This window comes from Coloeus monedula (genome assembly GCF_965178545.1).
Source record: "Coloeus monedula genome assembly, chromosome: 6".
Lineage (NCBI taxonomy): Eukaryota > Metazoa > Chordata > Aves > Passeriformes > Corvidae > Coloeus > Coloeus monedula.
The window spans coordinates 52,794,727-52,818,496 of NC_138786.1; the positions used below are offsets into that span (position 1 = coordinate 52,794,727).

The 23,770-nt window shown below is 38.1% G+C and overlaps 1 protein-coding gene across 7 annotated transcripts in view; it reads left to right on the forward strand.

Annotated features, from left to right (window-relative positions):
• Positions 1–23,770, forward strand: part of EML1 (EMAP like 1) — a 121,813-nt gene that overhangs the window by 52,998 nt on the left and 45,045 nt on the right. For 5 of the 7 annotated variants that reach the window (XM_082283280.1, XM_082283278.1, XM_082283279.1 and 2 more), the window contains exons 2-4: positions 17,013–17,195; positions 20,013–20,075; positions 22,365–22,497. In XM_082283280.1, the coding sequence (XP_082139406.1) occupies positions 17,013–17,195; positions 20,013–20,075; positions 22,365–22,497 (379 nt within the window). The remainder of the gene's footprint in view (positions 1–17,012; positions 17,196–20,012; positions 20,076–22,364; positions 22,498–23,770) is intronic. The other 2 variants (XM_082283281.1, XM_082283282.1) reach the window with 1 other exon arrangement.

Sequence of the window (23,770 nt, forward strand, 5' to 3'; positions counted from 1 at the left end):
GGGGAGACAAAGGGATGTTAAAGATGGAAGGCTCAGTCCTTCAGATGTTATGTGATAAGAGGGTGTATAGTGTTCCTTAGGAGTAGAGGTTAATAAACCAGAGAGCTGTGGGAGCTGGAAGATAGTAGTGTAAAATTCAGAAGACTGAGGTTAAGTGGATTCTGGTCTTGAGGGCAAACCTGATGTCCCTGCCCCATTGTCCGTTTCTGTTTTCAGCTTGGGCTGATAAACCACCCCACACTGTGCGGCTGCCCAGGAGAAAGGTCTTGTTTCCCTTTCCCTCACTTGCTGTCTGTGGTTTTACCTACTTGACAGACTAAATTGTCTGGAGTTAGTTTAACATGCTAACCTAATAGTAAAAGAAATAGGCAGTATCTCTGTGTCATATTTTGGGTTTGCTTTTGCTGGGTTAGTTTTCTGCCGAGCTGGAGAATTAAATCAGCTTCCAGGGGCAGCAGAAGATAAATTGTAGGAGAAGCGGGTGCTATGGGCAGACTGGGGGCTTCTAGAATGGCCATTGTGTCTTGTGGAACTGGACCCTTGCTTTTGTCATTGCAGCTGCTTGTGGCACCATGTGTTGCACAGCATCAATAAATTAATCCAAGTTAGAAGTGTTGCCCATCTGTTATGTATTGTAGCAGGTAGAAGTGATCCCCTCTTTTCTCTCTTGTGCCAGGCGTAGTGGTGGTGGGCAAACTTTTAAAACAATGTATAAGGCAGTACAAGGGAGAGACATGCAGCTGCTGGAAGACTGTAATAAAGAGAGGAAACTACTTTTTGACTGCTACAAATATGATTGAAAATTGAATTAAAGGTTCATAAAGGTGGAAAATTACCTATGCATGAATTTAATTTCCAGTCCACTTACCCATTCTAAGCAGACTGAACTAACATAAATTTTTTTACCATTGAGATTCCTGTCTTTCTTTGGTATATGTTCAGTTTTCGTGGTTGCTTTTCATGTGTGTCTCTGTGTGTTTTGGTTTTTTTTTCCCTGCCTGGAAACTGTGAATCTCAATGTTTTTTGTAATTCTTTTAATGTGCTTTTCAGAATATGACATCACATTCAATTAAAAAAAAAATCATAGTTAGCCCCAGGCACACAGGTGTACTCAATATTTTTTTAAACTGAAATCTTAATCAGTAATTGAATATCACCTACCTTTTTTCTTGCACTTTAGAAATTTGTAACTTTATATTTCTTAGAATTTTCCTTTATACTTTTGAGATAGAAGTAAAATTTCTATCAAAAGAACACTGATCTCTTCTTTCTTACATTACTTTACTTGGGAAAATACTGGTTTCAGGGGCATGTTCATCAGATTATTCAATAACTTTTCAGGAAAAGGCATACCCTAAAACCAGATTGAATCAGTAACACAATCGTCAGTGTGATGCTGCTGCTCTGTTCTCAGAATCAAGTCTGGCTGACTGCAGCTGAAGTATTCTTTTGATTACAGTAGACTCATTGCAGGGAGAAGAGGAAGATCCACAAGATCTCTGTGCATTGAGGAATTTAAACACAAATGCTCTTGCAGGAGCTAGTAATCATCTGCACTTTGCACTTGAGAGAGAGCAGTTGTGTCCTGTTTGTTTGCTCTTCTTTGCTTCCAAAAGATTAAATAAGCCTAAAGCAGCTCCAGTGATTCCTGCAAGGCTCTGTAGGATTTTGTGAAGCCCACAAACCATTTGATTGATGCTGGGTTATTAACCTTGGTAGTTGTAACTCAGAAGGTTATGAGATATTTGTGTGCATATTGTCCTAGGAGGGGGTAACTTCAGGGCTTTTCCTCCTTTCTAGTTTTTATATTCGAGTTTTTAATTTAAAAAAATGTTTAGCCTCAGGGAGCCCTCTAAATCTAAGCCTTTTACTGCTCCTGAATTTGGCAGTTGCTTCTCTTGGTGTAAGTCTCTAGACATGTGTGATGTGAAGCTTTGAAGTAGCTGTTGCCTGGCTGAAGCCTCTCTGGAGGCAAGGAGAAGGATAATAAAGTTTTGACATTTTCTTTCTTTCCATCATGCAGATATTTTAACAGAAGTGAAACAGCTGATTTTTAGTAAAGACCCTAAAATTACAGAATTGCTAAAACTGTCTCTTTTGCAGTTTGGTTTTAATTTAGAACAATTGCTAAAATCAGTGGTGTGGAAATCCACATGCATTTTGTCAGTGTTTTAATATCTGGCATTAGGAACTGGTTAATCCATTTAAGAAGTAGAAAAAGAGATTCAAAAAGGAGATGTTGCAGCCCAGTTTTCTTAGTTGTTGCCCGATGGACCACTGATAAATACCAGAAAAGGCAAAGAAAGATATTTGGGCAGGGGGAAAAACCCCAGTAAAAGTTTTTGATTCTTTGTAATTCCCGTTCTACATAGTATCTACCAATCCCATGCTCAGTGAGCAAGCAATTGCCAAGTCCATGGCAGTCTGTATCCCAAACAACACCTTATCTTCACCTTTCTGAACAAGGCTCTTCAGATGCTATCTCAGCACTGCTCATGTACTTCTCCCTAGAACAAAATAGATACAGGCCACCTTTTCCTGGCTGTTCCTAACTTTTTCCAGTCTGGCTCCCTTAAAGTAAGTGTCTGTAGTGAATCAGAAGTAGGACAGATACACCAGGGAGGAAAAAACACTATTTCAAACATCTTGATTATGACATGGTGGAAGTCTTTCTGTTTGGGTGTTTCCAGCTGTGGCATAGAGCACTTCTGACACTACACTGGTTTGTATTAACTAGGTTTACTAGATTTAGTAATGGCTAAAATACATAAAGTGATTTTAAAACAATTGGTGACATGCAGCCATTGCTCAGTTGACCAAGCTGTCTGTGTTCCTCTGTGTTGCAAAGACTGCACTGTGGAAGCTTTATCTTTGCTGTAAATATTTTAAGATTTTTTGTAGAAACTTAATTTATCTTAGTGTAAATTACCTGGTTTTACATGCAGTTTATTGTAGTACCTTTTGTTCTACTGCATAGATAAGTAGACCTATAAAAATTAAAGTCAATTTGTGCTGAAAACAGCAATTCTGTTACTCTGCTGACAAGTCAGGGACTTGCACAAGTGTGAAATCCTTCCTCTTTTTTTCCAGTTATGACTGGGAAAAATAGACACGTTCTTGCTCTTACAAGTCCATGTTACCTGTCCTTTAGTGAGCTGTGGTTGAGCACTGCATACTAAATGTCAGTTATCATATTGTGCAATCTTTATGAGCAGAATTCCCACTTCCACAGCTGTGGGAGTAGAAATGGGAAGCAGTCAAATAAGCTCAGTCCCTCAACGCTCTTCCCAAGGTGACTGGTGCAGAGTGCGGTGAAGTCCAGGGAATTCTTCTGACCTTTTGTAGGCACAAACCTTGGGAAACAAATGAGCGTTGTTAAAGTGATGACATCTTTCAGATGAAAGTAGCAGCTAAAAAAAAAAAAAGCTTTTGATACTTTTGACAGGCTTGCACATAATAATTAGATAGTAAAAAGAAGTTGTGGGTTGGCAAGGCATTACATATGAATGATATGCAGGTTCGTATCCATTTTTCTTTAAGCAATGTTGCACTGAAGATGAAGCCTTCTGAACAGTTGTGTAAAGCAGATCCATTTGAAATAATTCAATGGAAGCTGGGGAAAGCTACTGGCACTCTCATTTCTTTTTCTGAAGAACTCCTTTGCCTCAGTAAGAAGTTCTTGATACAGCATATTATGGGTATAATCTCAGAACTGTGTGCATTAACTTACCCAGTTATTTATTCACTTTCAAATTAACTTTCAGGAATAATAAGCTTTTTCTTGCATTATACATTCTGAACATTACCTTTCCTGCCTTTACAAGCTGTCGAGGATGCTAGAAAACAGCTAAGGAGAGGATGATTTTTGTAATTTGCATTGAGAAGGAGAAGGAAGAATGGGAAGAGGGAGTGAAGATTAAGCAGGGCCTTAACCTACCTATGGTGTATAAATTTTATAATTAGTCACAGGAAAATGAATTATGGGGAGATGCACATAAGGCAGAAGACAATATATGGCATTTAGTATTCCTGTGGGATTTGGGAATCTTCAGCCTAATTTGGCAGGGTGTCATCAGCAGGCCAAATGTAGTAATGGCAGCAGAATTGGGTTCAGGTAGTGGCAACTGCCCCTCTCCTATTGCCATGTTTCTGGCTGCTTTCATTGGATTTTGTCCATGTTCTGCATGTTGTGCCATCTGGGAGCCTGATTCCATAATTTCCACCTGCACACTGGATCCCAGCTCTTTCCCACAACAAACAGAGACCCACTCCTACCTGCTGAAGCCCCCTGAGCTTCCAGCCTGGCAGTGCTGCCAGCTCTCTGCAGTACCTACTGGTGGCAGTCACTCACCCTGTGCCCTGGGACCACAACTCCTGAATGCAGCTCAGATGTGAAGGTATCCCTGCTTGTACTGACTTGAGATATGGGGCAATCTCTTCCATGAAGATGGGAGCAGCAACAGCTGCCTGGATTGCAGGGACTTGTCTGTGGGCAGTCAAGAGTCAATTGTAAAGGCCGGGTCTGTGCTGACAGTTTTTAGATATTATTTTCTTTGCAAATTTTTAGGACCATTCTGATTTCCTGAGAGAAGGTCAGGCTGAGTTTTGGAGGACTCAGCACTGTTGGGGGGACCTTTTTCCCACCACACTATTGCCCTGTCCTGTGTGCCAGGCTCCAAGCCCTTCAGAATTCAGATGGGAGCTGCCAAAATAGCAGATGTTTCTGCTGAGTGTGCTGTAATCTCTCACAGTACTGATGCTGATCAAGCTTTATGTACAGGTCTCAGCAGCACAACTGAATGACCTCCAGCTTTTGCTGTGCCTGACTGGGTAGTCTTTAGCCCCAAAGAACGGCCCTGACTGAGGCTGCAGGGGTCAGGCTGGGTATTTTTCGCTGATGGTGGAGGTAGGGGATACCTTCCACTAGATCAGGTGTCTGAAAGCCCCATCCAACCTGACCTAGAATATTTCTAATAATGGGGCATCTGCAGCTTCTCTGGGCACCCTGTTCTGGTGCCTCACCAGCCACTGAGCAGGTTGAAGAGCAAAAGAGTCCGGAACTTGCACCATTGAGAGGGTAGTATCTTGTAGATTCTGTGAGGAAATGCTTTGAAAATTTTTGGGACTTACCTTTTCTCTGCTGTAAGCAGTTGTTCATGAAACAAAATGGGTTTTTTAATCATCTGGTACAGATTCATGGGTGCCAATGCACTCTCCTTGCTGTCGATTGTTTTGTGGATGAAGTGGCAAACAGATAGAAAGTTCTAGCACCTCTGGAAAAACTAGAAAAATTATTAAGCTTTCCTTTTTAAGATATAAGAAGTAGAAAATATTAGAACTAAAGTTGAATAATGAAGCTGAAAACAAGACTGTTTTAATCCTGTGTTACGAGATTTTTTAATTACTTCATCATTCTCTATAATTTTCGTGGGAATTAGTCCTCATTCATTTCAGAAGAAAGACTTTCCTGGAGTCAGATAAATCCAACAAATGTATTTAATGTAATTTTGAAATGCAGTAAATATAAAACCATTAAATTTGATGTCCAGTTCAAAAGCCTCTTTTTCATGCAAGGGGAGCTAGTAGGAGATCAAACTACTTTGCAATACAGTAGGAAAAAAGATTTTTTTTTTTTTTTTAAATTTTTTTTTTTTAAATGAATAGGGAGCAGGAACTATCACACTGTGAGTGACTGCTCAAAATGTGGTTTTCAGTTAAATACTTGGATTTAGGTTTATTCTTGTATGGATTTTTGAGGAGCAAGTTGTTTGTTTCTTTGCTTTGGGTTTTGTTGGGTTTTTTTACTTGATAGTGTGCCTATGAAGCTTTCTTGTTTCCATGTAAAAGGAAGAAAAGAGAGATGTGGATAGATTTGCTTGAGTGTGTGACCCCTTTGTCTTAGTGGCACTCACCACTACAAGCAGTTGCTTGTTGGTTTAAGTGTAACAGGATTCCTGATCAACTGGATCATTTTTCCTTTCTTTTCAACTTTTGGCTTTGCAAATACTGAATGCTTGCTTTTGGTGAAGAATCAACATTTGGAAACTGTTACAAGTAGGACTATTGAGGCTGAGGAGTTGGGTCACTGGCCTAGGGAAGCTGTAGCTCTGGGGACTTCTCTGCCATGAAAAGAGCTTGACTTCTAGGGGGTTTCCTAAGTGTATCTTACCATGAGCTTGTGTATTAAGTTTGTGGCTTTTGTGTAACTGAGTTTTTTTGTGATGGAGCTTTACTGTACTAGGCTTTAATCTTGACTGTCTTCTGCTGAAATGAAGAATATTTTGAAAAAGACATTTCCTGCTTGCTGTGGATGACTTGAAAAATTGATGTCCTGCGAGCAGGTATTTTTTTCTGAACTACCTCTTCAGTGCAGTTGGGAGAAATGTTTTCCAACCAGTTTCAACTTTTTTTTCCATCTCTTGTAATCCTAGTGATTTTCAAGTCCAATATGGTGCTCGCCTTACTGCCCACAGAAATCACTGCTCTGTGCTGTTTTGAGGAAGTTTACTGTACCTGGATATTGTTTTGGGCAAATCTTATCACTGCAGTAATCTTTATGTACTTGTAGACCACTAATCTATGTTCAGGAGTGCTTTAAAAAATGTTCCTTTTTGAATTGTAAGCAAAGATTTTACTGTTAAACAGTGCCTTTAAAATAATAAATTGATTTAGTTCAAGTGGCTGTACTTGACCTAACTTGTGTCTGTACACTTGCATACAGAAGTCTGACTTAGGTGAGGTCCACCCACATCCAGAGCTAAGAAAGCATAAGAGAACTTTTCCCTTAAAGCTGAATGGCCATATTAGCCTTAAAGGTTTGTCTTTGCTGATAGGCTCCACCTTATCATGAAGGTTGAAGCTCAGATTCTCATTAATCACAGAGCTACAAGAGCCTTATCAGCCAGATTTTCTGCAGGGTTTGTTCACACTAGTCCTTCAGCACAGTGCTGTTAGGAGATGGCTTTTGGAAAAGGATTTGCTCTGCACAGCCTTCACCCATCTAATCTCTCGAGTGAAAACCCATACAGTAGAAGTACTGACTGCCGCCAGTAAGTGGGAAATCAGTCCCACAAAGTCCTTGAAGGAGAGGAACGGTCATGAGCCAGGCTCTGCTTGGACCTTAGCCTGGGGCTTGTTCCCAGCCAAGGGCAGACGAGACATCTGCTGACTCTGTTGCTTTTACTGAGGGCTCTCTGTAGCCCTGGGGAGATACAATTGCATTCGTTGATCAAAGCGTATTTGTAAACTTCTTTCACCCAACATGAACACTATAAAATAGTTTATCTCTGTCTCCTCCTCCATCTCCTCCTCCATGAAAGCTTGAACTTCTTTTAAAAACAGGCAACGTGCATATTGTAGCATTGCCAAGTCCTGCAGAGGATGGGGCAAGCCTTGGAATACAACTCACTTGCTCTCACAGGGCGGCAGGACCACACTTGCACAGTGTGCTGGGAATGGCATTGCAGCTGGGTGAGATTTGTGACAATGCTCTGCACCCTGTTGTGGGGAAATAAGAATATGATCTCATGCTAGGGAACCCAATTAAAAATAAAAAGAATGCAAATTGTCTTCCATTAGAGGAGTCGCATTTTTAACCAAATAATTTTTCAGATTATGTGTGTTTCTCCGTTTCCTGTAATGAACCTGAATTAATTTTTTATTTAAGGATAGCAAATAAAGGGATTTTTTTCTTCCTTCTCCTAAAAAGCCTCAAGGCCATCATCTTCCTGGTTAATACCAGGACATCAAACACTGTATCAAATGTGGTTTCTCTGGCTGTGTTTGAGTCCTTGGCAAGGGCAGTTTGTTCTTTCTGCATTTATGTCAGCAAAGATTTTTTTGCTGGAGAGTGGGAATATGTGATCAGAAGATTTTACAGTAAGAAAGTGTATTACTAATAATTATATTACTGTATTATATTCTGTCAGAATTAAATGAAGGGAAGACTTAACCCTAACTGAAGATGAAGATGGACAGTGTGAGTAAAATTCCAGTCTGTTATGGGCATCCTGGATGCTTTTTTTACCTCTGCCATTCAAGCAAAGCTATCACTAGTTAATTGAAGTACTTCTCACGAGCACTAGATTAACTGTCCATAGTGGAAAAAATTGCACATTACTGTGAGAGACAGTAGTGAACAAGACAGGTTTTAAAAGAAGACTTAAAATAGTTTTCTAAATTTGAGATAATTTTTCCTTTAAATATTTAGATTGTGATTTGTCTTCATGACAACCTGTAATGAAGTCTAATACTGCATTAATTTCAGAAGCTAAAATATTCACGAGGTACAGAGTTCTAAAGAAAAGTCAGACCACTGCTGGAAGTAAAGCCATTAGCTGAGAGCAAGTTCCAGAGTTTGCAAAAGTGATAAATCTGCTTTAGACATCAATAGCCCCTTCTGCAGGTGCAGGAGGAATGTTTTATTCTCTTTGTATTGTGTCCCTTAGTTTGAGTCCACAGAAAACGATTAATAAAGCTGATAAGCCTTTAAGAAATGTAAATGCAGAATGTTTGGGAGTGGTATTTATTTTACAAATAAATGCTATTGATTAGAGGCCGAGATTTTCCAATTCTGATTCCTCAGAGGATACACTTATAGAATAAGACAAAACATTAACTATTTCAAATTGATAACTATGGATTGCTTGCTACTGATGTAGTCTCAGTTTAGTAAATTTTTAATTTCTTGAATGGAAAAATGTTTAATTGCTTTTATATTTCTGAAGTTTAATAGTGTTTTCAATTTGTTCTTAAAAGACCATATACATTATAATTTTCATTAAAATGCAGATTATAAAAAGATATAGGTAAAAAGCTAGCAGTCCAAGTAAATTTGAGTATCAGTTGCCATTTTAATACTGAATACAGAAATTAGGAAAATGACAAAATGTATGCTGACCTAAGTAGTTTCCTAAGTGTTTAAATGGTCCTGTCTCTAATGTAACATAAAGGCTGCATTTAATTGCAGATCAGCTACTGACTGATATGTCTTAGGGTTTCTTGATAGTGTGAATCAACTTTTCTTTTGTAAAATAACTTAAATACACAACAAACAAGAAAAAAAAAATTGGCTTGTAATGCATTATCACAGGCCAACATCAGTAACTTCTAAAAGTGTTTTAAGTCAGTTTTCTTGCCTTTTGAATCTCTCCTGACTGCAAGTAAAAGTAAATCTTTCTACTTTTATGCATATGGCATAGTTGAAGAATCGAATGGGGATGTCTAGTTTTTTAAGGCAGTGAAAAGATGTTACACTAAACACTATAAAGTTTCTAGGAGAACGTTTTTTGTGAACTGATGTGAGGTGTTTATTTGCATGTGGTTTAAAGTACATTTAGGAGAAGCCAATCTCACATCTAAGTTGGTTCTTTTTGTCTAGTAATGCTGAACAAAAGCTGAAGGTTTTTTACCTTACATCATGTGATGAATTTGCATTCATTCCTTCCTAGCTCTTGTTGGATGACTTGGACATTGAGCCATAGCTGTGACGTGGAGATGGAGAGTCATTGCAGATGTTTTCCCATGTTTCACAATCTATTTTTCTTCTCCTGTTTTAAGGGTGTGATACAGGTACAATCTCAGCACATCACTGAGAATGTAAGGTGGAAAAACACAGCCCAGCTCTTCTGCCCTGATACCTTAATTACCCTTTGGTTCCTTTATTAGCAAGTTTGTGTTAGGCTGTATCTTCAGCTTCTTAACTCCAGGCAGGTGCCATGGAGTCACTTCCTTTTCAAACTGCTATTCTTGCATTAATATTATGCTACGGAAGGTTGTCTTTACCCTCCTAATTTCTGGTTGCAATGCTGGGGTTTGGGGTTTTTCTTGGTGGTATCAGCTGATCCCAGCATAATGTGGTGGAATCATAACTGGCTAAAACATTTTCTATTGACTTCTGTGTTCAACAGAGGCAGCACAATAGTTTTGAACTGTAAAGCATTTATGTTGATAGACCTCTTCTGGGTAAAATTCCTCTAATTTATTGATGTGTCAGAAATTTCTTCCATCTTCCTCTTAAGCGCTATTGGGGAAGATAATTTTTAACTGGTTGATTTCCAAGTAGAAGCTCATCTACCATCTGCTTGGGAAAAAATGGTAAGCTGTTGGCTATAGCTCAACAGCTACAGGCAGGTCAAGGGCACATGCTTATAATTTTGCTGCAGTGATTCCTAACTAATTAGCCACGAGGAACTTTCTGAGAATGTTCTGTTAAGATCATTTTCTTCTCTCCCATTTTGTTAATGAATGCAGTGCTCCCAGCTGTGAGGCTCTGAGTGATGATTGCTATTACGGATTTATCCTTTCAAATTCTGCCTCTAATTTTAGGAAATTATATTCCCTGTCTCTAAGTTTCTAGTGGTAAAACTGTAAAAGGACAAGTTATTCCTCAGTAAGTGTTGGGAAATACAGTAATCAGATTTTATAAATACTGAATTGTATAAATACTGGATTGTAATAGCTAACTGTATTAGAGGAGGGAAAATACTGTTCACAAAACTAGAGTAGTCTGTAGTCCATGTTAGTTCATGAAAAAATATTTGTATTATAATTCTTATGAGAATTGTTTAGGAGTGATCCGTTCTCACAAGATGATGCTTTGGATCACTGTTACTGTGGTTCCCAGTACATCCAGAGTAAGGCATTAGGCACATATGTGGGATAGTTTTCTTCCCATTTCCTCCTACACATGCATACCTTGTGAGGACATGGAAAAACTAATCTGGTCTGTTCAGATTACTTAATGTGAGATGCACCTGATTGTACCCAACCAGGGCATCTCCTTGCACTGCTAATCACTCTTATCTTAAGAATGTGCATTAGAATAGAGAATGAACTGAAAAGTTGTCCTACCTGTTCAAAAATGGTACGTATGTATACATACATAAGCTTATGGATAGGCATGGCATTGTTCCTGTAGCTGTTTGGTTTAAATATTAGATGTGACTTCTTGTTCCTCATAATCCAAATTTTCCGTCTCAAAAAGTATATATGATGCTTGCACTTTTATCCTATTATATAAACATTTATAGCAAAATACAATTAGAGGATTAGACATTCAGCTGGCAACCGGTTTTGATTTCCACAACTTCAGGTAAAGCAATGATGTTTACAGTTTTAACTGCAGGTAAGAAATTCTGCCTGGTTTTTTCCCCCTAACCACACAAAGTAACAAAATTAAATAGGATAACATTATTTTGGGCTTTAAATCCACTTGCTTCTCACAGTGGAAAGCTCTAATCTGGCAGACCAGTCCAGTATGTGCCAGACTTTATGATATGCTGTTGCCCGTATGTGTTGTCATTGTCCCCAGGAGATGAGCCTGGAGGGCAACTGCTGTGTTTCAGGTATGGTACAGTGTTTTGCATTAGAAAAGTGAGCAGAGGAAAGATATTTAGTCTGTGAAATACTGTCGACACTAATCTTTTAAACAAAGGAGCTTAGCATGGCGTTGTCAAAGGAAACTAAACCTGCTGTTTTATTTTCCCATTGTTCCCTTGCACAGAGACTCTGGTCTGCAAACGACCACTGACATTATGCCACAGAAATTGCTACAAGGAGAATACCTGGTACTCTCCAATCTTGCTTCGAAGCCTGGCAACAGTGTTGCGGCTGCATTCCCCTGTTTCCGTGCTACAGTGAATTGCTTGTGTTCTTTCTGAGAGAAGTCAGATGGTTTTCTCTCTTCCTAAGTTTTTTTTCTCTCTCTGTTGCTGTCAGCTCAGACAAACTGCATCTATTAAATAGTTTGTCTGTCTGACTTCTGTGCCCCAGACTCAAAGATGCATGGAATTAACCAAAAAGGAAGGGCAAAATTTTGAAGATGTAGGAGATGCCTGCCACAGAGGGATGTTTTTCTGCTCTCTTAGAGTTTCAAGCTAAACATATGGTATCAAGAGAGGTGAAGCAGAGAGGTCATTTGAAAGTTAGTGGTAGTGTTACTCCCAGGATGCTTGAAGGAAATAGTTGAAGTATCTCAGTTACTTGCATGAGATCTCAGTGATGATGTGGGCAGGAGGAAGGGAACTTGCCAAATTTGTGTCAAGTGACATGTGCCACATCTGACAGCTTTGCAGTTAGTGGAGTCAAAAAACCATGGGCCTTTATGGGTAGAAAGATGTTTCTGGAGGTATAGGATCTTCAGTGTTCTTAATTGCTTTCTAGTATACTGAATCAAATTCAGTCTGTGAATCTCCCAATTTGCAGGATTGTGCTTTTTTTTGTTTGCTTATTTTTTCATAAATACTATTTTTAGGTTTCTCTCCTTTGAGGGCATGGCTTTCTCAGTAACTGCTGTGTTCTGCCATAGAGTTAGCTGCATGCTGAGGGTGAAGAATTCCTTTCTGTCCATGTGCAGTTTCATAAGGCTCTAGAAGTCACTCTGAAGTTCATAGCTATTTCCAAGGAATGTAAATACTTGTACCAGCTGATTTCAGGAGAAGTGCAGAGCGTGATACACTTAGTAATATCTCTCAGTGACAGAAAGTATTCCTACCAGTTGAGCTCAATTCAGGCTTACTGGCACAATCTATATCTTTATGCTGGAAGAAGAGCTGCTCTGTGTGTGGGTGATGCTGCCTTTCCACTGCCATCCCTTGCCATGTTTTTCGTCATGTGGGTTATCTTTATTTTTTACCAAAGACCACCACTGGAGTTTGCTGTCCTCAGAAGGCTTGCGTTTTCTTTCCTGATGTCCTGCAGAGTGTCTAAACACAAGGACATCACTGCAAAGGCTTTGAGATGCTGCTTTTAAAAGGTATTATAAAAGTGTCTAGCAACCACAGTTGCAATCAGTTTTGGAAGTATTTCATGTACAGTTTTATCCTGTTAATTGGTGCTCCAAAGAGGCCATGCAGATTGAATAAACTCAAATTTGTTTGCCAGTCTTTTGAGAATCAGTACCTAATGTTTCCACTGCATGGTCAGCTGCGGTGGTCTGAGCTGGACAAGATAGCCTCAAAATTAATGTCTGCATAATGCAAAGGTGAAATATGTTTATTAAAGTAGTTCTTCTGGGGGGAGAATGCCAAGTCTATTTTAATTATTTCATACTCATTAATGTACAGTTAAAATTTAGCTTTTTCAGAAGGTAGTAATCTACAGAAAATAGTAAGCATCTAATAGGCTTCCTTCTAACTTAGTGTAAGTATGTAATTTAGCTTTAGTCTACATACAATGAAATAGTATTGAAATCACTCTTGTAAACAACATACACGTCCTGTTGTTGGCTTTGCTTCAGCTGTTTCTTCACATTTGGCTAAGCTCAAGTAATAAATTGCTGTAAAACTGGAATACGCTCTGGAAGGAGATTAATCATCTGACTCAGTATTGTCTTTAGTTTGCCACGAGAAATCTTTCCAATCTATGAGATCATGGATTAGTTGGTTGGACAATTTAGAGAGACATGTAGTACATTCCCCTTTTTTGCTGCCTTCCTTTTGAAACTGTAGAATCTCAGCAAAGCAAAAATGACAAGTTACCCTTTTTTCCAAGTGTTACCACAAATACGTATTGTGATGAAAAATCAGGCATCTGAATTGCTACCTCCTTGTTTTATCTAATTTTGGACATTGTAGGTGACATTTATATCATGAGATGTAGATTAACTCCCTGCCCATTGCAGATGGGCAGAAATCTTTAAGGTCCCTTCCAACCCAAACCATTCTATGATTTACATGCTTGAGATAATGATAGACTTGCCTTAAAATCTGTGAAAAGAAATTAACATTGTAGAAAGTGACTCACTTCAGGTTTCTAAAAACATGTTGCATAAATTTCACTGTAAAGTCCTTTTGCTTCCCATTGGTGAAAAAAGATAATGATTAATTCTGTTCTGCTGTTGATGCTACTACCCATGTAGGTGATACAATGTCTGTTCTGTCCATCCTTGGGCAAGGGGTGGTAGGGACTGTTAAGGAGATCTAACACTTCAAGGCAATTTGCCTGGATTTGCTGTCTCCTTCATATGCCTTTCCAAATTTCATTATGAATGTGTGCTAAAATACTCCTTGCAAATGTCCTTTGCTGTGAGGATGAGTGGTATACTGCAGAGGCAGGTCACAAATTAGGCTAACAATATCAGTCTTGCTTGTGTGGGCAGAGTAGGTCACATCTGTTGCGACATTTTTGTTGTTGTGTTGTTAGTTTATAGCATTAGTTGTTTTTTTCTCTTCTGATACCATACCATTTCTCTTATTTGGCTATGTTGAAGTTGCAACTTTATTGCTTAACATACTGGGATGGAATGATCTCAATGGCAAGAACATTCCATCCTCAACTTGCATAACAAACAGGTTATGCTTATTTTATAATTGAACTTTGCATTCTTCATAAAATGTAGTTTTATTGTATTCTGAGCCTCTTTTCTAGCTTACTTGTACATGCATGCAAAGAGGAGGTAAAGTGAAGGTGCTAGACTGTAAGCAATCTTGTCTCCAGCTGCAATCTTACTGAAAGCCGTTAACTTTTTTTTTTCTGCATCCTTGGAAGGGAGCTGCACCCAGTGACGTAACCACCATAAAAACCAAACAAGCTGTAGGTTACAGCAAGGATGAGGATTATGTTGCCAAGACCCTACAAGAATGATGATAGTGGAAGGTACAAACGTTGTGTGTCCCACGGAAGGGTTTGCTGGGGTCTGTTGGTCAGTGAGAGTGTGATGGAAAGAGTCACAGTGGCAGGTGGGGGAAGAAGGGAGAGAGCTGTACATCTTAACAGTTACTAGTGGGAGTGATTTCTTACAGGACTGTAAATAAACCAGTGCCACTGATTTACCACTTGAAGATTAATGTCTGAGCAAAATTACTGTTTCTACACGCTTAAAAAGTAGTGAAATGGATGAGAGTGTTTTCTTTTTTAGCAAGGGCTAGATCATTTCAACACCAACTGATTTTCGTCTCGGTTTCCTTTACTGACCTGGTTTTGCAATTTGGCTATTTCTTGTTGACTGAATTCAGAGGAAAACTATTTGTGATGATATTGAATTTAGCAGAATGGCTGAAGTTTGAATTTGGCTTGTATTGGTTAAATCAAGCTTTTGCTTTGGTTGCCTATTGTCCAGTATGCTAATCCATGTTATTTCCAGCTGAGTTAAAGTGTAAAGTCATTAGAGCAGCGTGGGGCTTTTGTTTGTAGAGGAAAGGTTAAGTTCTGCAGGCAGCTCATACTGCTGCCAGCATAGCTGCTAATCTGAGTTTGGGGACTAATTACCAGTAATAGCTACAGGACAGAGTCCTGTGTTGAGCAGAAGTCTGATTAGGACAACGTTTGGAAAGCTTTGTCATGGGAAACGTTTTTTAACATTTTTCAGGAACTTGAGTTCTGACTTAGTTCTTTCAGAACCATTACTTGCCTTACTACTATATTCAGCCTAATAACATCCTAATGCTGTTATTTTAAATAAGGTCTGAAAATCCTATAACAGAATTAACATACATTTTAAACTGTCATAGCCGGTAGCTATTTATGGACTGTCAATATTGTTATATTGTTTCTGAGTTGTTTCTAATTCATCTGTTGGTAACCACAGATAGCTGCTGGGGGTGTGAGGGATGAGGAAGCCAAAACTGATCAGATGAACAGATTTCAAAACCAATCTGTATTGGAGTGGTTTGGAGATGAATAGATTTAAAAAAAAAAAAAATTAATGCAATTTTTCCCTAGACCCTTATGATTAAAAGTTTGTGTGCATTAACATTTTTGGATATGCTTTTAGAGGTACTCAGAAACAGTTGTTTTCCTTTTTCAAGCACTTAACTTTGTTTTAAAATTCAACAGGAGTTATTATTATACACAAACCATTTAACTTTCATATTGTACCCTTGTACAAAAAAAGTGGAAAAACTCTGATTTGGAATGGAGGTGAATTAAGAGCACAAGAAATGAAAACAAATAAAATCTTCTTCTAAAGAGAGGTCAGCTTGAACAGAAGAAATATAGGCTGCAGACTTGCATTGGGAATGAGGGAGTAGTCAACTATGATTGCAGATAGTAGCATAAATATCTATTTTTGCTACAGTATGACTTATTAAGTCATGAATTGAAAGCTATGATCCATGACTAACATTACTTAAGATCATCCAATAAGTTAGTACCCCACTTTTTTTTAGGTTTCAGAGCCTAGTTCAATAAAACTTTGCAATTTTCTTTAAAAACTGTGCATTATTTCCCTAATTGTTACTGACTTAGATGTCTTTGGTGTTGCTTTCTTCTCATTTCTCCTAACTTTGTATTGTAATAAGTTACAGTGTTTCTATGTGATAGAACAAAAGTGCTCATTTAGGAAAAATATTCTTATTATTAGTTTTGAGTGGAAAGAATGTGTAGTCCTCATCATGGATTTGCAGACTTGAAGCTTCTATGGGTTATTTCCAAATAATGGGCGAATTGTATGCAAAGTAATGACCCTTTTAATAATTTGCAGGCTTAGAGTATAATTACTGAGTAATTCTGAATTTATTTGGGGTTTTATTTCAGTCAGAGGGAATGTTCTCAAAGCTGCTGGTATAAACTAGGAGTTAGCAGATGGGGTCGATATCTGTTCTTCAGTCTTTGTACAGTAGCTTGAAAAAGTGTAAGCCTATCTGTTACTTATATATGTATAATGTATCTCTATCACCCATATGAGAAAGAAAAATCTAGACGGGTGTGTAGCATATGAGGAAATGTAACTCTCTACCTGAATGCCCAGCAGTGTCAGAATGTTGTGTTGAGCAGAACAGTGAAGGGTGATGATTGATCACTGCAGTTCTGACATGCAGATAATTCATAGTGGAACCCAATTAACAACTGGCTCTGAAGCCAACCTCATCATCACATCTTACTTAAGTATTCATCTTTCATTTATTTATTTTTATTTCCATCTCTTCCTTTTAGTCACTTAAAAACTTTCTTCGTCAAGAAGTCATCAGGTCTGAGAAAAGCCTTGTTTTTACCTGCAGTCAATTGCATAAGGTACTTCATGATGGCTATCCATTATTGATAATGCTTTTTTTTTTTCTGCTGTTTTGTTTAGATGACAGTGCCTCTGCTGCAAGCAGTATGGAGGTAACAGATCGCATTGCCTCTCTGGAGCAGCGTGTCCAGATGCAGGAGGATGACATCCAGCTGCTCAAATCTGCCCTTGCTGATGTGGTCCGACGCTTGAATATTACGGAGGAGCAGCAAGCCATGCAGAACAAGAAAGGACCTACCAAAGGTTTGCGTTTCAGATAGATGTAAAATAGATAGTGCACTTCAGTGAGTGTTTCATATGTATTAAAATAAGTTATTCATTAGCTCTTGAAATATTCAAAATTAACAAATCAATTTGAAATTCAACCTGTTAAAAAGAGCACATAAAAATCCAGATGGTTAAATCTGTCAGCCTTCTACAGTTTACATGAACCAGCAAAGCATTTGCATTTTCTTAGTGCTTAATCCACAATCTACATTTTACCATTGCTACCACTTCCCTACTTCTGATCAAGATTAGTTTATAAACTCTTTAGGGAAGGCATTGTCTTCTGTGGGAGAAACTCCTAATAGGTTGGGGTTTTTTTATCCAAAAAAATGAATTAAACTTAAGTAAAATGTAATTAAAATTTAATTATACATGTCTTAAGTGTCTATAGATGATACAGACATAAGGCAGATCTCTAAGCTAGCAGAGTTGACATAACTAAGGAAATGGGACAACACCAGCTGCTCAGCTACAAAAGAAAGGTAGCGCTGTGGTGGTTGCCTGACCGTGTTCCAGACCAGCAGATCCAGAGCCAGTGAGGTGCCAGGTGTGACAGATGTCACTTCTTGGCAGAATTCTGTGCTGTGCCCACGTGCCACAGCATGCTCTCTTGTGGCTCCTGCTCTACAGGAACAGGTTTGTCTGTGCACAACTCAGAAAAGCTGGACCTGAACATCCAGCGCTTCACAGTAGTAAAAGTTTATGAGAACCTAACTAGTGTGATTTACTGTAGTGTGTGAGGCTGCAAAGGCCTGGGAGGCTGCCTATGTGCAGCTTAGAGAAACCTGCAAGGTATTTTAGAGTGGTTTTAGGAGTAAGAGTGGTGGCAACCTAGATGTTGAAAGAAAGTATGGCTGACTTTACAGGCTGTTGTCTAATTTAACAAGTTGTTTCTCTAATCTCAGTTATATATTTGTGACCTTGCAATAAATATTAAGTTCTAGTCATTGATTTAACACACTAGGTAGGAACTACTTAATTTGCTGAACTGAGATGTCATGTTTGTTACAAAGTTTTGTGTCTAGAGATGAGGAAAGCTGAAAGGGATGGAATTACAGAGCCAAATTATGAGTTGGTTGTGTCTCATGCTTGCTGTCAGACAGATCATGCACTAAATATCTGCAATCTTGTCTTCATGTTCCCTTCCCTTTCTGTTGTAATCTCCTTATTTTGTCTTTGTTTTATTGAAAAAAAAAATTAAAATATCAGATAAATTAAATGTTACTAAAGATAGCCTTCACTGTGATAAAATGTTCCATCAAATCTGGTCGTACAAGGGATTAAGAGCATTCATGTTGCCTGTGAAACAGATACTATCTGATGCAAGGAGGAAATAAAGTCTAGTAATTATTACTGAGTTGTAACCAAATCTGTTCTTGCCTGCTGGCTTTACTTAGCAAAATACAAACCAGATTTTCATGGATTCTGTGAGCAGAGTTGAACTCTAAATCAGGAGGAGTTTTCTTGGTCATGGCAAATCATTAGAGCCATAGTTCAATGTACATTGAAGAAAAGCTGCTGTAAGCCTATCCACCTGTCTTCCATGGCTGTTTTTGGGGGGATTCATTTGTTTGTGGGATTTTTGTGTGCATGTGGTTTGGAGGTTTTTTTTAATGTAGATATGGCATACCTGGTTCTTTACATGTATGTGAAATTACAGTGTAAGAAGTTTTACTGTAATAATGCAAATAGGGGGCTACAGATATCAACTGCTCTTCCATTGCAAATTACCAGAATGAGTCCTGGTATTTGCCAAAAAAACCCACCTAATTTCTGGAGAAGATCAGCACTGTGACAGTTTATGTAAAGAACTTTCAGTTTGCTGTACATCAGCTGTAACATTTAGCGTATGCTCAACCTTATTAAACATGAATTATAAACATGAAAAAGAATCTGAAGTATTCTGATCACTTGTTTTTTCCACCTGTTTGTCAAATATGATTCATTTCACATGATGGCCTATTACTCCTATAGTAGGCACAACTACTTTATAATGAATTGTTTACAATTACTTAGCATAAGAATAATTTCAGTATTTTAGTTTGGAATGGCATTATGGAGGCTCCTGATGGAGACTCTTGGGAGACAGGCTTTTTTAGACATGGGAGGAGCTGGAGTGGCAGCTTCTCATGCTTTACCCCTTGGTCTGCATGGACCAAGTCTGTTTATTTTCCCTATATTGTTTAATCACTAATTCCACATTTGAAATTTTAAAAAGTGGAATTTGATCCCACAGAATGTCACAGAAATTGTGTCCATGCAAACTGGAGCTTGAAGCATACTGTATGCTGCTGTTAGCATTTGATCTATAGATGAAGTAGATCAGGATTGAGTGTGTGTTGGGGGAGGTCTGTGCCTTTGGAAAAACAGGATCCCCACTGTACTGTATAAAGTCTGGAACAAGAGTCTTCATGGGACAAACAACTTAATTTTTCTGAGTACTTCAGATTTAAAATTAATTTAAAGATTTCAAGTTCCAGACTTTCAAATCTAGAATGGAAAAATCTTGAGCTTGTTTTCAGTCTTTCTGTTCTTGTTCTAAACTTGAGCTAAGCAGCTTAAAAGCAGCATACATCATGGAAAGGGAGCAGCTTATCTTGTCCATTTGTGGAGCTCCTTCCCTAATGGTGTTTTGAGTTTTTGTTTGGGTTTTTTTTCCCCTTTCCTTATTTAATTCTACTACTTGGTGGAGTTTCAGTATGGCTTCCTGCCTTTGTTTTACTTGTGTTTGTTGTTCTTTCCTTTTGCAATTACTGGTTTGTTTGTAAACTTAACAGCCCTATTAATCCATAGATCAGAGTATGATTAAAAAAGCTGCTGCTGAGGCTGATAAACTTGTCAGTCCTTCTACCACAGGTAAGACCTTGAAGCACCAGAACTTCCAAAATAAACATTACTGACAAAGCAGTAATAGCACTGTGTTACTGACTTCTAACAGCAATGACATATTTGGGATTGTGTGATTGTGATGTCAGTTACCACTGGTGTGAACTAGCTGTTGTAAATAAAACTAAATAGCTCCAGTGTAAACAGTGGATTAATTGAATTATGCACAGTTTTTCTGTGTGCTGTGTAAGAGTTTCATGGTGTTGCTTTCTACACTAGCTGACCATTTAAATCTCTATTTCCAGAAATGTGGGTTGTGGGTTTGTGCTGGATTTGAAGCAAAACTTCTGTTAAAGGTTGCAGAGTTTATTCCTGGCTGCTGCTAGTTTCAATTTCATTAGGTTAGGAGAGTAAACAGACTCCAGCTAGTTCACTCCAGCTACTTTTTAATGGATGTTCTTTTTAAATAACTATAAATAAGGAAAATATTTTAGTAATTAATTTTTTTAACTTTAATTGCTGCTCTAATTTGTCTTCTCAAAGCTCAATAAAGTTTTGTGAGCTACAGAAAGCTTGCCAGGAGACAAGTCCACAACTTCTCAACTGTAGCTACCTGTAATTCTGCAGTATGCTACAGAATCAGTTTTATACATATGGATTAATTACAGCAGTGCAGCAATTAGGAAACAAGCAGCAGTGCTTCCAGCACAGAACAGTAAAAAGAATTTCATATACAAAAAATGAATGAAGTAGAAGTAAATAGAATGATGATATCTGAAATTATTTTTAAAAAAAGAAATAGATGCATGGGAAGCCAAGTAAACTTCAAATGTTTTGTATAAGCTCTAAAGACAGCATTAGTCAGTTAAAATATATCATGGAAGGCAGGGATGGAAGGCACCTTCAGTTAGCATTGAGAAAATTTTCTTCTTTTGTCTCCTTTGTTGACTTTCTTTCCTGTCATCCTTCACTCTTCTAAGCCAAATAAGCCTCATTCCTTCAGTATTTCCCTTATAGGTTGTTTTCTAAATTTCCCTCCTCTGAACAAATAAATGACGAACGAATAACAAGTAAGTTGTGTATTCAAACAAAGTTTCAAGACAAAGTTTGTCTTGCAAGTTGCATTCTCTAGTAGACTGTATTTACTGGCAGTATTCTGAAGACACAGTCTTTCACATCTTTTTGTTCAATATATGAAAATTTAGGGTGAACAAGTGAGTAAATGCTTGTTTTCAGTGCTACAATAAGATGTTGTTACAATACGACCAATACAATTGGTACTGTTTCAGTTTAGCCTTTTAGATCTTTTATCCTTGGCAGTCTTTTTTGAGGAACATTTCATAAGTATTCTCCCTATCCTCTCCAAGTTTAATGAAATGTTATGTTCGTAAGGTGACTTGTGATTGCTGCCTTCTCTCAGGTGGTGTTTCTCTGAACCCAGAGGTATTTATCATCTTTACAATGGCTTGTAATACAAAGTCCTGTCAAATTTCAAGTGATTCAAGCTTTCTTCCCTGCTGTAGAGAGAGCACTAGTCATGTTTGTGTCTGTTTCAAGGCTATGATCCACAGTAGTTTTCATGTTGGTACTCATTGCTTGCAGTTTTAAACACCGTTTTTGCAACTAACTTCTAACTACTCAAATGGGACTTTTCTGTTATTCTAATCTTAATTGTGGCTATGACACTTAGATCCCTTTTTGAACCAATGTTTGATCAGAAGAATGTAGGTAGATAAGGTCAGCTTATTACCTCCACTCTTCTGCTGATTTCAATTGCTTTTTCTGAATCAAAGGTACAATTCCTTTCTGCCAAGCATAAACCCACATTGTTTGAAAATATAGCTTTTGGGGGGAGTAATAATAATTTCCTTGTGGAAAACCTCCAAGAAGACTGAGGGGTGAAGAGCAGAGTTTCTGGGATGACAGCCTGCCTTCATTTCTAGCACTTCTCTGGATGCTGTCCAGGTGGGCAAGAGACTGATGCTCTTTTGAGAGAGCAGGATTGTTTTTGAGGACAACTACTTTTATGCTTATCACTAAGCTCCTTGATCTAGGACAGAGTTTTACACATGAGGGAGGTTATAGAGTTGTGTGCTCAAGCCATATGCTGTGATTAACTTGATAGGGTGATGATGATGATTATTAATAATAATAATAATTCCTCAATGTTAAAACCCTCATCTGTGCTGAATTTGGCAATAGTGACGCAAAAATGGCACACTACATGGATAATTTAAAATATTCTAGTGTTGTTTTCTGAGGAAAAAACCAGGGAAAAGTAAACAGAGACAATGATTTCATCTTATGCTTGTTTTATAGCAAGACCACTGGTACAAACCCTGCCTTTAAGGACGACAGTTAACAATGGGACTGTGTTACCAAAGAAACCAAGTGGCTCTTTACCTTCTCCATCAGGAACCAGAAAGGAGACTGTATCACCAGCAGCAAAAAGGTAGGCGTCTATGAGAAACCTTATAACCATGGAATTGAAAACATGGTATAGCTCCTCTTTTAACCTTCTAGATATGTAGTTTTTCTTACTTGCAAAGCAGCAGTCTAAATATTTAGCTTGGAAAGAAAGGGAGATGGATTGTGTTCTAGGAGGCTTTAAATTTATTCATTCTAATTACAATTAAGGTTATTCCCATGAGTACTGAAAGAATGCACAATGCTTGGTCTTACTGGTTTGTGTTCTTTTCTTGCTTTTGAGAGTTTAGCATAGAGAGAATAAAGCACTTCTACTTTGCTGTTGCCCAACATGATGTGAAAAGTGGTGCAAGAATTCTTTGAGTAGCTAGTAGAAAATACATAGTCTCAGAGAAACAGTGTTATCATTGCAAATCAGTATGTTATCTTTGGTGGTTTTCTCTCACTAACAAAATTATCATATAAACTGCATGCACAGTGATAGCAGCATCTCAGGGAGGAGGAAAATTCTATGCCTAGCACATATTTATGCAAATTAAAGCATCCATCTTTAGATATCTTACCATTAGCATGTATTTAAGCCCTTTTAAAATTACTGCTCTGTCCCAATCTGCTTTGTGTGTAGCTGTTTTTAAATAGGCTAAATGTTTTATACATCTGGGTTATAAGGAACCGAATGGATTGGGTGAAGCAAGTTCAAGTTATACACGGCAGTTACTGTAGTGCTAATCTGCTGTGTGGTTTGTCTGTAAAAGATACTAGTGTGGGGTTTTGGGTTGGGGTTTTTTTGTACATTTCTTTTGTGTGTCTCCTCATCTTTTTGTAGTGATGATGCTGTCAGGTCTGAGGGAGGGAAAGTTGTAGAGATGAGAGCATTAACTTGCTAAGATCTGAGGTCTCTCTCGTAAAGAGATTTTTTCTTCAAAGGTGAGATGGTGGCTAAGGGTATGCCAGTTTTTACTACTGTGTTGAAGGGGACTGATTTTCAAGAAACTCCAGGTTCTGTTATTGCAGAGAGAAGTTATGCTGTGCACAATTAAAATTGGAAATTACCATATTTGTTTATGTCACAAAAATGAACTCCTGTGAGCTCTTACGAACTGGAGCTCACTACAGCCATAGGTTTTGGCAGGCTGGTCTGAATCAGCCCTTAAGATAAGAGAAGGAAACCAAATGCTGTCTAAACTGTTCCGTTATTAAATTGTATCACCAGAAGTTTGAAAATGGGTGAAAGAACTTTCCTTTTAGAAAAGGAAATGTATTAGTGTTTGAAAAAGAGTACTATTTAGTACATGCTG